Below are 15,961 nucleotides of genomic sequence, written 5' to 3'. Positions count from 1 at the left end.
TAAGAGAAATAGCAGATAACAGTTTTTTTTTATTAATGCAAAATTTGGGCGTCATAAAATTTGGGTAGAAAACCAAAATTGGGAATTACAACAAAAATGTGAATCCCTCAAAAGTTCTTTAAACCCCAAAAACAGCAGAACTGTTACACAAGTTAAAAAACTGTCTCTTAACTTTTAGTATTTTACATTTTTCAACTATGATATAAATTTAGGAAGTGCTGCTCAAAATTTTTTGATAGTGCCAAACTTTTTTTTAACAATTTTTTGGATTACAACAAAATTATGAGAGTTTAAATTTGGATTTGTAACAAAACTTCTTGAGGGAATAAAACCAAATTTTTGGATAATACCAGTTTTGAATGCAGAAGTCACAGGAAACGCTGCAAGTTAAGATGTAAAAATTTTTTGGGTTATAAAATTTGGGGTTTAGGGGGTTAGAGGGATGGTTACAGATTTTTAAAACTTAACTTTTAATATTTTAAGTGTTACATTTTTCAGCTATGATATAAATTTAGGAAGTGCCGCTCAAAAATTTTTGGCATCGTGCCAAACTTTACACTCATTTTTTGCAAATTTTTGGATTATGAAAAAAAATTTAAGAGTTTAAATTTGGATTTGTAAGAAAACTTCTTGAGGGAATAAACCAAATTTTGGGATAACAGAAAAAGGCTGCAAATTAAGATGTAAAAAATTTTGGGGTTATAAAATTTGGATACAGCAAAATTGGGAATTACAATAAAAATGAACGACCTGCAGGTTATTTTGGGTTCAGAGCGTAACTTTAGAGGGACGGTTACAGATTTTAAAAACTGTAACAGTCTCTAAACTTTTAGTATTTTAAGTTTTACAATTTTCAATTATGATAAATTTAGGAAGTGCCGCTCCAAATTTTGCAATCGTGCCAAATTTTTAGCAAATGTTGTTGGACTAGGAGTTTAAATTTGGATTTGTAACAAAACTTCTTGAGGGACTAAAACCAAATTTCTGGATACCACCAGTTCAGAGTGCAGAGGTCAAAGGTCACGCTGCAGCGCTGTAACAAACCCAGTGAACACATCTTAAGACAAAATGTTATTGTATATTTTGTGGAATGAACCTTTAGACCAGATTACATTGTGAGGTTATTTGTAGGGTTTTTTTTTATTGTCCTTCACTGTAGAAAAAAAAAAGAAGAAGAAGAAGAAATTCAAGTGTTGCTCGGTGGACCAGAGAGGCTGGAGCCCCGAGGATCCGCTGAGCAGATATGTTTGAGATGTTTCTGTGGCTCCCGACACACAGCGACATGAAGGGAACTCATCATCATGCCGTTTGATATTGTAAGATTTCAGTGGTTCTGGCAGTTAGATATGATTCTTTGTCTCTGCCGCTGGATTGTTGCCGCCGATGTGATCACGAACCTCACAGAGTTCAAAAAAACCTCTGCGATCTTCAGACGGAGACGGAGACTCATCCTCCGTCCAGCAGTCCTCCTCTCCTCCTCCTCTCCTCCTCCTCCTCCTCCTCTCCTCTCCTCCTCCTCCTCCTCCTCCTACTCCTCCTCCTCAGCAGCAGAAACTCTTCCCTTCTTCTGTCAGCAGGTCAGGCAGCTCCGAGGCCTCAGTGCAAATACAAACTATCTCTACAACCAACAGTCAGTCTATCATCTACGGCCGCTCTGACGCTGCGCTCAGCGACGGACGCCAGCTTCAAGCCAACTTCACTCGTCTCCACGCTGAGACCTTCCTTCCCTCCCAACTCTGGGTTTTTGTGCCCTTGTTTTAAAGTTTTTGTGCAGAGCCAGCAAACATTCTGACGTTTCGCTGTCATCGGTATAAAATTTGGATGCTGTTCAGTAAAATCAGGACTGGAATATATTACTGATTAAACACTTTGAAGCTTTTCTGCACGTTAAAAACAGCAGAAAGTAACGTGAAGGAATCAACGGCTGGAGAGCATCTGTAAGCACAGCGATGCTTCTTGGTTGCTGTTTGAACGCCAACGTTTCACTAACTAATTAAAAATCAGCTCCGAGTCTCCAAACTGCTGGAAAACGTTGTGCTCATCTGGATCCAGACGTTGGTCCTCGGTCCAAAGCTTGCTGGGTTCCTTCAGTGGAGCCGTGCAGCCGTCCTGGCAGTGACGCAGCTTCATCGGTCGGTGGCAGCAGGAAGCCAGGAAAGCTGCACGCCAAAAAAAATAAACTAGGATAAAACCAACGAATGATAAAAACAGAGTTTGGAAGCGGAGGAAGAGGCCAGTGTGCTTGCTGGTTGGTTTTTTTTTTCAGCTACTCCTGAGATTAAAAAACATAAATTAAAATGAAAAACAGCTGACTCGGCTCCACCGACTCGTCGCCTCACGTCGTCTGAACGAGGACGGACTCGGTGGAGACGACCAATCACAGGACGGAGCTCATTAAGGCTCCGCCTCCTCCGAGGGTGGAACATGTTGGTCGGTCAGCGAAGGCTCCTTAAGGCAGAACTCCATCCATGCTTTACACCAATCCAAACTAAAAACTGGATTTCACTATTATTAATATTATTATTATTTGTGTTCTGCTGTTTGTTCTTGATACTGATGATGAAGCGTCTTCTTCTGCAGAGAATGAAGCCTGAAGCTCAGGAGGTTGGGTGTGTTCACAGCCTGCAACACACACGCACACACACACACACACACACACACACACACACACACACACACACACACACACACACACACACACACACACACACACACACAAACACACAAACACACATTTAACCTTTAATGCTCATTTACAGACAAGTACACGTTTGTCCAACAGTCCCTGAAGGCATCTGCTGTGTGTGTGTGTGTGTGTGTGTGTGTGTGTCTGTCTGTGTGTGTGTGTGTGTCTGTATATGTCTGTCTGTGTGTGTGTGTGTGTGTGTATGTGTGTCTCTGTCTGTCTGTCTGTGTGTGTGTGTGTGTGTGTGTGTCTGTATATGTCTGTCTGTGTGTGTGTGTGTGTGTCTGTGTATGTCTGTGTGTGTGTGTGTGTGTGTGTGTGTGTGTGTGTGTGTGTGACTCACGTCTGGAGGAGTTTGCCGTCATTATGTCTTGCTGGCGTTCTCATAAATAACGTCTGAAGTGATCGACTGCTGCTTCTTCTTCTGCCACATGAGCAGCACACACTGATGGATGAACACGTACTGCTCCTACACACACACACACACACACACACACAGAGACACACACACACACACAGACATACACACACACACACACACAGAGACACACACAGACACATACACACACAGACACACACACACACACACAGACACACACACACACACACACACACACACACACACACACACACACACACACACACACACACACACACACACACCATCATGTGATTAAAGTCTGTTATGAATCATTCAGCAGAGATCTGTGTCTGTAAATATGTTCATTCATCATCTTCATCATCATCATCATCATCCTCATCATCCTCATCTTCCTCACCTCAGTCTGGACCATGGACAGACGATGTGAACGCATCTCAGAAACCATTCCCAGGATATCAGCGAACTCGTGTTCTCTGATGTGCTGCATGAGCCGATCCAGAGCGATGAAAGTCCCTGTTCTCCCCACGCCAGCACTGCAGCACACGGGAGGGTTAGAGGTACTAGTACTACACTGTAGTACTGTTAGAGGTACTAGTACTATACTGTAGTACTGTTAGAGGTACTAGTACTACACTGTAGTACTGTTAGAGGTACTAGTACTATACTGTAGTACTGTTAGAGGTACTAGTACTACACTGTAGTACTGTTAGAGGTACCAGTACTATACTGTAGTACAGTTAGAGGTACTAGTACTACACTGTAGTACTGTTAGAGGTACTTGTACTACACTGTAGTACAGTTAGAGGTACTAGTACTACACCGTAGTACTGTTAGAGGTACTAGTACTATACTGTAGTACAGTTAGAGGTACTAGTACTACACTGTAGTACAGTTAGAGGTACTTGTACTACACTGTAGTACAGTTAGAGGTACTAGTACTACACCGTAGTACTGTTAGAGGTACTAGTACTACACTGTAGTACAGTTACAGGTACTAGTACTTAAGCAGTAAAGTATCTTCATCATCACCACACACATTAAAACATTTGCTGACTTGTCATAATGACTCAGTGTGTGTGTGTATATGTGTGTGTGTGTGTGTGTGTGTATATGTGTGTGTATATGTGTCTCAGTGTGTGTGTGTGTGTGTGTGTGTGTACCTGCAGTGCACTATAATGGGGTCTTTGGTCCTCTTGGCCTGCTGACGGACGATGTGGACGAACTGCAGGATGCTCTCGATGGCGTTGACGGTGGGAACGCCGTGATCGGGCCACGAGGTGTAGTTCAGGTGGAGAACGTCCTGACTCTCGTCTGCCTGCAGGGGGCGACAGAGACACATTACACACTGTATCACATCCTGTTAGTGCTTGTTTCCAGTAAAAGTACTGCAGTATTATAGTGATGTAGTATGCAGTATTACAGTAAAAGTACTGCAGTATTATAGTGATGTAGTATGCAGTATTACAGTAAAAGTACTGCAGTATTATAGTGATGTAGTATGTAGTATTACAGTAAAAGTACTGTAGTATTATAGTGATGTAGTATGCAGTATTACAGTAAAAGTACTGCAGTATTATAGTGATGTAGTATGCAGTATTACAGTAAAAGTACTGCAGTATTATAGTGATGTAGTATTCAGTATTACAGTAATAGTACTGCAGCATTATAGTAGTAGTATGCAGTATTACAGTAATAGTACTGCAGTATTCTAGTAGTAGTATGCAGTACTGACGTATCCCAGTCTGAACTTCCTGATGGTCCACTCTGGTGATTCGCTCTCTGACATCATCTCCACGCTGATCTCTCCGTACATCACCGGCTCGTCTGTGAACGGCCAGTAATGATCACACTTCACCTGAAAACACACACACACACACACACACACACACACACACACACACACACACACACACACACACACACACACACACACACACACACACACACAGAGCTTCACACATCTTCATCCTGAGACATCGTCGACCTTTCACATAGTAAACATCACTTCATCATTTCAGCCAGTCAGACGTTGGTGTTTAAATGTTAAACAGTTTAAATAATTAACATCATTAAATATGAATCTCTGATGAATGTGTGAGGTTACGGTGACCTTTGACCTTTGACTCAGTTCATCTCTGAGTCAAAGTGGAATCTGAAGGAATTCCTCAGATATTAAAAGTTAAGGTTTTATTCTGATCTGTTAAAATAAATACTGACCTGAGATTAAAACTCAGATATTCATTTATTATAAAGTCAAAAATCTGCAATAAAAAACTCCCTGATCCATAACAGGAAGCTTTCTAGTTAACAGACAGGAAGCGGCCCGTTAACAGACAGGAAGCAGCCAGTTAACAGACAGGTAACAGACAGGAAGCAGCCAGTTCAGCCAGTTAACAGACAGGAAACAGCCAGTTAAAAGACAGGAAGCAGCCAGTTAACAGACAGGAAGCAGCCAGTTAACAGACAGGAAGCAGCCAGTTAACAGACAGGAAGCAGCCAGTTAACAGACAGGAAGCAGCCCATTAACAGACAGGAAACAGCCAGTTCAGCCAATTAACAGACAGAAAACAGCCAGTTAACAGACAGGTAACAGACAGGTAACAGACAGGAAGCAGCCCATTAACAGACAGGAAACAGCCAGTTAACAGACAGGAAGCAGCCCATTAACAGACAGGAAGTAGACTGACCCTCCGCCGCTCGTTGCACTGCGTCAGCATCACTATGATGGGAGACCTTTCCTGCAGGATCATCTTCCAGAAGTCGTTTCTGGTTTCGGGCAGCGGTCCCTGCGTAGCGATGTACTCCTTCGGATGTTTGTAGCCCTGAACGCAACACGGAGACACAAACCGGTAAACTGATGCTGAGCATGAAGGAGAACAAACAGCTGGCTGACAGGAAGTTAATGTCTTTACATTTGACTTCCTGTTCCTCCACAGGAAACATTAAAGGAAACTATAAGATAAAAGCTTCACTAACTGCTGCTGTATAATCTATATAATGTACATTAATGTAGATTATATTAATTATTCATTATAATGGAGCAATAAAGCAAACACTAAAAACACATTAAAGTTTAAAGTCAGTGTGGTTTTAATAATTTAAAATATTATAATATTATATATCATATAATATTATAATATTATTTTCCTGATTTTTATTTTTAGTGTAATTATTATTGTTAGTGTTTTAAGCATTAGTTGTTTAATTAAACAGGGTTTTGTGTACAGTACATTTATATATGTGTATATTATATAGATACAGATGTTACTGACAGGAATATAGTATAATAATAATAATAATATTAATAATATCAAAAATTATAATAATAATATTGAACTTACAGGAATGTAGTTGGCGTTGATATAATCTGAACCTTCGTCGTTGTGCATCGAGATCAGTTTCACTCGACTGAAGTCGTCTGAAGATTTAAAGATTCATCAGTTTATCATCATCATCATCTCTTTTCTTTTTTTTTGTTTTATTTATCACGCCTTCAAAATAAATCTAAACTAAAACTAGTCAATTCCTTCAAAATAAAACAAACTAAAACTAGTCAATTCCTTCAAAATAAAACAAACTAAAACTAGTCAATTCCTTCAAAATAAAACTAATTAAAACTAAAGTGAACAGCAGATGAAATCACAAACACAGTGTCAGCATCATTTCCTCCTTCACAGCCTCTGATCCAGGATACCTCAACCACTGAAGCACTGAGCACTCACATGGCAGGATGTTGGTGTATCTGTTCTTGGGTCTGTTCACAGGAAGATCTGCAGCATCGTGGGACAGATCCAAGCCCACACTCTTCAGCTCCTGAAACATCAAATCACAGGTTTAGTAAAGGTCAGGGTTAGGGTCGGGGTCAGGGTTTAGATCCTCTGCTGCTGTGTAATGACCAGCAGGTGGCGCTAACCCTCCACCAGTGCAGAGGAAACAGAGATGACGTCATTAACAGCGTCAGTCAGACATCAGATGGATGTGAATGGTTTTATTGATCATTTATTCTGGTTTCTGCTTTAATCTCTCCATGACTCTCCTTCAAGGATCAGTTAAACTTTTCTCTTCCTCCTCTGAAGTCTAGTTGGATTAGTTGGATCTGTTTGTTTTCTCTGTAAACTAGGCATGGGCTGGTTACCGGTTCCAAGCTAAACCACGGTATGAAAAAGTCACTGTTTCAAAACCACTAAAATGTTCCGTCACACTGTTCCTGCGGTATGAGAGAGTGGAGGCCCCTCAGGTTGTGTGCAGCTACAGCGTGAAGTCCAACCCCTCCCGTACTCCTCTTGCTGTTACAAGCAGGTAGCTCTGCAGGCTGTTGCAGCGTGAAGTCCAACCCCTCCCGTACTCCGGTTGCTGTTTACAAGCAGGTAGCTCTGCAGGCTGTTGCAGCGTGAAGTCCAACCCCTCCCGTACTCCGGTTGCTGTTACAAGCAGGTAGCTCTGCAGGCTGTTGCAGCGTGAAGTCCAACCCCTCCCGTACTCCGGTTGCTGTTACAAGCAGGTAGCTCTGCAGGCTGTTGCAGCGTGAAGTCCAACCCCTCCCGTACTCCTCCTGCTGTTACAAGCAGGTAGCTCTGCAGGCTGTTGCAGCGTAAAGTCCAACCCCTCCCGTACTCCGGCTGCTGTTACAAGCAGGTAGCTCTGCAGGCTGTTGCAGCGTGAAGTCCAACCCCTCCCGTACTCCTCCTGCTGTTACAAGCAGGTAGCTCTGCAGGCTGTTGCAGCGTAAAGTCCAACCCCTCCCGTACTCCGGCTGCTGTTACAAGCAGGTAGCTCTGCAGGCTGTTGCAGCGTGAAGTCCAACCCCTCCCGTACTCCGGTTGCTGTTACAAGCAGGTAGCTCTGCAGGCTGTTGCAGCGTGAAGTCCAACCCCTCCTGTACTCCGGCTGCTGTTACAAGCAGGTAAGCTCTGCAGGCTGTTGCAGCGTGAAGTCCAACCCCTCCCGTACTCCGGTTGCTGTTACAAGCAGGTAGCTCTGCAGGCTGTTGCAGCATGAAGTTCAACCCCTCCCGTACTCCGGCTGCTGTTACAAGCAGGTAGCTCTGCAGGCTGTTGCAGCGTGAAGTCCAACCCCTCCCGTACTCCGGCTGCTGTTACATGTAGGTAGCTCTGCAGGCTGTATGATGGCTGAAGGAGGCGAGCCCCCTGAACTCCCACCCAGCTCGAGGAGGAAATACATCCTATATGATTGTGAGCAAGTCTCCAAAAACTGTTGAGATTCAGTTTTAAGCTCCTGCTGCATTTATTTATTTATATTTATCTTAGAAGTGTTTTTACTTTTTTCAATTATTTATGTTCTGATCTTGAGCCGCAGGTTCAGTGATTGCATTTATTTGCATTTTGTGTTTTTTTCACTAAAAATAATTCATTTATGTCGTGACTTGAGCTGCAGGTTTAGCCTCAGTTTGATCATTTATTTAGAAATAATTCAGTTATTTTTTATTATTATTTATTTTAAATACATATTTACTAATGTCCCATCATGTTCTATATATGTTTAAAAATAAAAGACTTCAATAGAATTTTTTTCTTCTGTTTTTGGTTTTAAATACAGACATTTCAAAATATCACATTTTTTAGCCGTAATCATAAAACCGTGAAACCGTGATATTTCTTCCTCAGGTTATCACCAGTTTACCCAGTTTATACCTGCTTTCATCCCTTACTGGGACCAGTTTACCCTGTTTATACCTGCTTTCATCCCTTACTGGGACCAGTTTACCCTGTTTATACCTGCTTTCATCCCTTATTGGGACCAGTTTGCCCCGTTTATACCTGCTTTCATCCCTTACTGGGACCAGTTTGCCCCGTTTATACCTGCTTTCATCTCTTACTGGGACCAGTTTACCCTGTTTATACCTGCTTTCATCCCTTACTGGGACCAGTTTACCCAGTTTATACCTGCTTTCATCCCTTACTGGGACCAGTTTACCCTGTTTATACCTGCTTTCATCCCTTACTGGGACCAGTTTACCCTGTTTATACCTGCTTTCATCCCTTACTGGGACCAGTTTACCCTGTTTATACCTGCTTTCATCCCTTATTGGGACCAGTTTGCCCCGTTTATACCTGCTTTCATCCCTTACTGGGACCAGTTTGCCCCGTTTATACCTGCTTTCATCTCTTACTGGGACCAGTTTGCCCCGTTTATACCTGCTTTCATCCCTTACTGGGACCAGTTTGCCCCGTTTATACCTGCTTTCATCCCTTACTGGGACCAGTTTGCCCCGTTTATACCTGCTTTCATCTCTTACTGGGACCAGTTTACCCAGTTTATACCTGCTTTCATCCCTTACTGGGACCAGTTTACCCAGTTTAAACACTGATCGTACCTCAAACTGCAGAGAGAACTTGTAGGCCGAGTCTTTGCTCATTTCTTTGAAGTAGGCGTCAAAGTCGTCCAGCTGCACGGGACTGAAACGACACACACACACACACACACACACACACACATCAGTATACACACACACAGTCCTGTTCAGACACTGAGAGGAAACAGGAAATATGAAACTCTGCTCGTCAGAATAAAGCGAAACAGATTTAATCAGATTTCTGCTGTTATTAAAGCGATGGAAGAATTTATTACATGCAGCACACACACACACACACACACACACACACACAGACACTCACACACTCACACACACACACACACTCACACACACACACACACTCACACTCACACAGAGAGACACACACACACACACACAGTTTAGTGTTGTTACCTTGTTAGCTTCCGTTTCTTTAACGCTGTCTTGCTCCTATAAAATACAGACATGAACCATCTCATCATGTTCTGCCTAAATACACACTGCCAACTACACACTACACACACACACACACACTACCCCCCCCCCCCACACACACACACACACACACACACACACACCTGCAGGACTCGATCGATGTGGTTTTAAAGCCTTTACTGATTGTGACAGATCTCTCTTCATGATTAGTTTCCATGGCAACAGATAATTCCTGAATATCTCATTAACTGGTTGATTCATTAGTTAATGAAGCTTTAGGAGAGTTTATTCTTTAGAGTTTAAGTTTTCAAACTGTGTAACGTCATCGTCATCTAGTTTGATATTTAATCCCTTCTGTTAATATTAGAGAAATGTCATTTATAAGATTCATTTACAGCAGTAAAGTAATTATACATTTTAAAATATGATGAGAATTTAAACTTGTAAATTACTTTAAATGTATTATTGTTATGTGCACTAAAAATAATTAAATAGTTTTTACAGCCACAGACTTCAGTAACAGGCCTGAATGTAAAAACCCATCGATTGATATAAACCAGAAACATTAGAACTCATCTCATTATAATTATAATAATTATTATATTAATATAATAAAATAATGATAATAATAATAATATATTTTCATGCTGAGTGATGGATCGTTATCAGGTCAAACGTGCAGTTTATATATTTATATTTACATTTCATGCTTTCTGGAGTTTAAGTTGCTTCTTTAAAGACTTTAAAGCAGGAGGTCAAACATGAGGCCCGTGGACCAGAACCGGTCCGCTGTCCTTCCTTCCCTCCTTCCATCTATCCTTACTCCCTCCCTTCCTTCCTTCCTTCCCTCCTTCCTTCTTCCCTTTCTCCAATCTTTCCTTGCTGTCTTCTCTTCCTCCCTCCCTTCCTTCCTTCCATCTATCCTTACTTCCTTCCTCCCTCCCTTCCTTCATTTGAAGATGAGTTTGACCCTCCTGCTTTAAAGACTCCCTTTAACCAGCAGCATGCAACATCTACCATCTAACACACACACACACTAAACTACACACACACACACTTAACTACACACACAGACACACACTTAACTACACACTGAAACGTCTACAGTGAATCAGAGACAGACAGCATGCACACACACACACACACACACACACACACACAGAGCAAAGCCGTAGTTAGCATCCACAGTTAGCATCCACAGTTAGCATCCACAGTTAGCATCCACAGTTAGCATCATGCTCCATCAGGCGTGTTAGTGGATAAACGCTCGCTGCTCAACCACAGACACAGCATTACACTGCAAGACAAAGTTCACCATGAGATCATCTGAAATCATCTGAGATCATCTGAAATCATCTGAAATCGTCTGAAATCATCTGAAATCGTCTGAAATCATCTGCTGACTTCCTGTTTGTATGTTTTCCCTCCAAAAGAATCAAACTGGGCTTTAAACTGGTTTGTTGTTCAGGTGTTAAAAAGGAAAAGTCTGAAGATGCTCGATAATTTGTTTTATTTGTCAGCAAATCCAAAGAAAAAGACTAAAAACTGTTTCAAGTCTGATTTTATCTGATTATAGATTTTACCGTCATTTAACTTTATGATCTTAACAGTTTGATTTATTAACACACGGTCGCCCATAAAGTTGGAATAATTTATTTTCAGACACATTCCTCTTTTTATTTCCTGTTTATACTCATCAGTAATCACCTCTGAGCAGCTGCAGTGAGATTAATTAATACAATCTAGAGAATATTTACACTTGAAGAATAAATCATTTATAACTATCAACTTTATACGAGTGGTTTTATTTATACTGTATTTTTATTTTATTCTTGTTTCTTTTGTTGGTTTTTATGCCACTGATGGTCCATGTAGTGTGTAAATGTTCTACTGTCAAACACCAAAGAGAAAAGAAATAAAGACTTGAATTATAAAAAAAAAAGAATAAATAATTTCATGGAAAGATGTAAAAAATATCTTATTCCAACTTTATGGCCGATCATCGTGTACTACTCACTAAAAACTACGATTCCCATGAGCCTTTGCTGCCGTGACCACAGAGAAGAAGAAGTGAGTTTAAAGTCTGATTTTATCTTATTCTGAGATTTAATTAAACGTGAGAAAGAGTCACATGACCGAGTCGAGTTAAATAAGAACGAGCAGAATCGAGCTTCAGATTAAATATAAATAATTTAATTACTTTATAGGAGACATTACTGCAAGGAAATACGTTAAAGTGGCTTTATTTATTTATTTATTTATATATTTTTGGGCCAATAGACTCCTGTAGGGTAGATTCATGTTTTAAAAGATTCTCAGTTAATAAAGGAAAATAAAAGTCTTAGATTAAAAGTTAAAATAAATTAATTTTCTCTGATTATAATCCTCCAGTTATTTTCTCAGTTAAGTGTTTCAATCAATCATCAATAAATCTTTATTTATCATATCAAGCTTCTTGTTTCCACTCAGAGTTTATAGACTGAACTATTTAAGTTACACCATTTGACATTTTGTGGTTACACCATTTGACATGTCCAGGAGCATTCAGTCTTTTGGTATAAAATGGGTCAAATGTCATTTCAAATCTCTCTTATTGATCTTTTTTTAATATATTGATTATATTGAACTGGTCGTAACCTCCATGATGTCTTGCTGCGGAGTTCAGTCTGAATTTAAACCTGAAGCTGCTTTTAAATCTAGTTTAACTGATTTATTAAGTCATCATCTTACCAACATTTATTATCTCTGAGCTTTATTCTGAAAAACCAGGAACACGAATAAAGTGATTAAACTCATGGAGACGCAGCACAGCTTTACTTCAGGTCAGATAAACAGTTCAGTTCAGTACAGTTCATCTTTATGAGTTAAATCTTTGATTATATTATATTATAATATATATATTATATATATTTACTGGCGTGCTGCAGCGAGGAGTGACTGGATGTTTATCTACTATACTCTGCTCGTGTCAGCGTCACTTTAAACGTCTCATATCGTCATTTAAACCTCACATATCGTCATTTTAACCTCACATATCGTCATTTTAACGGTTCATATCGTCATTTTAACCTCACATATCGTCATTTTAACCTCACATATCGTCATTTTAACCTCATATATCGTCATTTTAACCTCACATATCATCATTTTAACCTCTCATATCGTCATTTTAACCTCACGTATCGTCATTTTAACCTCACATATCGTCATTTTAACGGCACATATCGTCATTTTAACCTCACATATCGTCATTTTAACCTCACATATCGTCATTTTAACCTCACATATCGTCATTTTAACGGCTCATATCATCATTTTAACGTCTCATATCATCATTTTAACGGCTCATATCATCATTTTAACGACTCATATCGTCATTTTAACCTCATATATCGTCATTTTAACCTCACATATCGTCATTTTAACCTCACACATGGCTAAAACATGGCAGTTCTTTGGTCTTTTCTTTGGGATTTGTGACAATAAGAGAAATGTAGAAGCTGAGAACAATGTCTGTGATGAATACTGTGAGCTGTGGCTCTGCTAGGTTCATGCCCCCGAGTGTTTTTGGCCAGCAGTGCTTACTTACCAAGGATTAATATAAAAAGCCAAAAGATAGTCAGTCCAAAGGCAGGATGGCAGTAGGGTAAGGAAGGCAAAGAGGCTTCTTCGCCTGAAGGGTTCAAATAAAACACACAAAAAATAATAAAACACAAACAAGAACCCAAAGAGCAGACAGCAGGGGGCGACAGGAAGGACAGAACATGGTGCTCCGTTAGTAACCACAGAGCTTCACATTAGTGCTCAACACAGATTCAAGCTTCATGCAGCTCAGAGACGCCGTTGTCCCCGACAACAGCCGCTCTGTTCACCGCCGGACCTCAATGCCCGCTCTGTTCCTGCTCGGCCCCGGGTCTGTGACATCACGACCCCCCCCCCCCCCCCCCCCCCCACAATGCAACACTCAGCCCCCCCCCCCCCCCCCCCCCCCCGTCGTGTGTAAAACAGTCCACATCTTGTCGTCGTGGTGACGTCAGGTTTGATGGTCAGATGAGCTCAGAGCGTTCACACTGATGCAGATAAAAAGATTTAACTTCATTTAGTCATTATTTGTCTTCTTTACCTCAAACTTTAAAAACTCTACAAACTTTAGTCTCACAGTTTAAGTTTCATAATTTGATCCTGACTATGAAGAAACATCTTTGAACACAAAGATAAACGTATTATATTATATATATATTATAATATATTCGATAATGGAAAACAGATTTTTTTTAACTGAAAATTTGGCAAAGCAGCAAAATAAAAAGTAAAATTTGACTGTTAGATTATTTTTTAAGTTTCACCTGAAAGACGTTGGTGTTGTTTTCATTACTTTTCCAAACAGACTAAAAGATAATTGTGCATTTTAAGAAACTCCGTAACATATTTTAGGGTCATTAATAATATATAAATAAACATATATATATGTTATATATGTTTATACTGCAGGTTTATCTAAATGTAATATTTGACATTTTGTAAGTATGACTCTTAAATGTGTATAATTATATTTCCTTTAATAAGAACTTTCTCAAATTCACAAACACAGAATCAACATGAAGAGTTTTTCCAGTCGGATCTAAAACAGAATATAAAAGTTTGTCAGTGAATATTAAACATTAAACATTAAATGTCAGCTTCACATTTTAATGACTTTACAGATATAACTTACACCTGAAGACACCAGGAGACTTTTATTAAAGGAGCTCTATAAATAAAGTTTATTATTATTATTAATGAAAATCTAAAAACACAATTATTTTATGATTTGTATATTTTGCTGTCTGAGTTTTTATTTCCTTTGAGTTTCTTTTATCTCTTAAATATAAAACGTCTGTTGGTAAAATTAAATATTTACATTTATCTGCATCTGTGCCGACGTCACCTCTTCCTGCTCACTTCCTCCTCACATCCTCCTCTCTTCCTCCTCACTTCCTCCTCTCTTCCTCCTCACACCCTCTCTTCCTCCTCACATCCTCCTCCCATCCTCTTCTCATCTTTCTATTTTCCTCCTCACTTGCTCCTCACATCCTTCTCTCTTCCTGCTCACATCTTCCTCCACTCTTCCTCTCTTCCTCCTCCCATCCGTCTTTCTTCCTCCTCCCATCCTCTTCTCTTTCTCCTCCCTTCCTCCTCTCATCCTCTCTTATTCCTCTCTTCCTCCTCACTTCCTACTCTCTTCCTCCTCTCTTCCCCCTCCCTTCCTCCTCTCATCCTCTCTCATCCTCTCTTATTCCTCTCTTCCTCCTCCCTTCCTCCTCTCATCCTCTCTTATTCCTCTCTTCCTCCTCCCTTCCTCCTCTCATCCTCTCTTATTCCTCTCTTCCTCCTCCCTTCCTCCTCTCATCCTCTCTTATTCCTCTCTTCCTCCTCACTTCCTACTCTCTTCCTCCTCCCTTTCTCCTCTCTTCCTCTCTTATTCCTCTCTTCCCCCTCCCTTTCTCCTCTCTTCCTCCTCACTTCCTCCTCCTCTCAATCCTCACATCCTCCTCTCTTCCTCCTCTCTTCCCCCTCTCTTCCTCCTCACATCCTCCTCTTTTCCTCCTTCTCTTCCTCCTAATATCCCCCTCCCTTCCTCCTCCCTTCCTCCTCTCCCAGCTGTAATAAAACACACCGAACAGTGAAGAAGAGGAAGTAGAAGTCAGCTGACATGCAGTGGAGGAAGATGAACATGTGTGTTTAGTGATGAAGAGCAGATGGAAGCCGAGGTTCTGCCTTAACTGACCGTCTTTCAGCTGTTTTTATTAATCACATATTTATAATAATCATAAACAACGTGAACGAGACTCGATCGGTTTCTGTTTCAAACTTTAAACAGAATTTGTTGTAGTTGTTTTTTTTAGTCCCTTTAATCTGAGATTAAGGGAAATCCTGAGCTTTCATCAAACACTGTTTCAGCTGGTCCAAACAAAGCAGGCAGGGAGGCTAAGCTCATCCTCATCATCCTCATCATCATCATCCTCCTCTTCGTCTCACGCTGCTTAAAGCCACAGACTTTAAATCTGTTGGTAAGTAAACAGCTACATGTTCAAAAATCCCTAATCTGCCTCCTCGTTCCCGCCGGGCCGCTAAGCTGCCTCCGATCGGGTCTCTGATCGGGTCT

General features: G+C 40.6%; 1 protein-coding gene across 1 annotated transcript in view; it reads right to left on the bottom strand.

The window, feature by feature from the left end:
* Positions 1-2,533: 2,533 nt before the first annotated feature.
* ptpro (protein tyrosine phosphatase receptor type O) overlaps positions 2,534-15,961 on the bottom strand; it is a 55,992-nt gene continuing 42,564 nt past the window's right edge. The window contains 11 exon segments of the mRNA XM_053313839.1: positions 2,534-2,622; positions 3,030-3,155; positions 3,466-3,601; positions 4,229-4,383; positions 4,801-4,923; positions 5,756-5,890; positions 6,410-6,486; positions 6,791-6,881; positions 9,403-9,484; positions 9,796-9,831; positions 13,406-13,489. Coding sequence (XP_053169814.1) covers positions 3,051-3,155; positions 3,466-3,601; positions 4,229-4,383; positions 4,801-4,923; positions 5,756-5,890; positions 6,410-6,486; positions 6,791-6,881; positions 9,403-9,484; positions 9,796-9,831; positions 13,406-13,489 — 1,024 coding nt within the window. The 3' untranslated portion in view covers positions 2,534-2,622; positions 3,030-3,050.

This window comes from Scomber japonicus, chromosome 23 (assembly GCF_027409825.1).
Source record: "Scomber japonicus isolate fScoJap1 chromosome 23, fScoJap1.pri, whole genome shotgun sequence".
NCBI lineage: Eukaryota > Metazoa > Chordata > Actinopteri > Scombriformes > Scombridae > Scomber > Scomber japonicus.
This window is presented reverse-complemented; position numbering and strand designations above follow the sequence as displayed.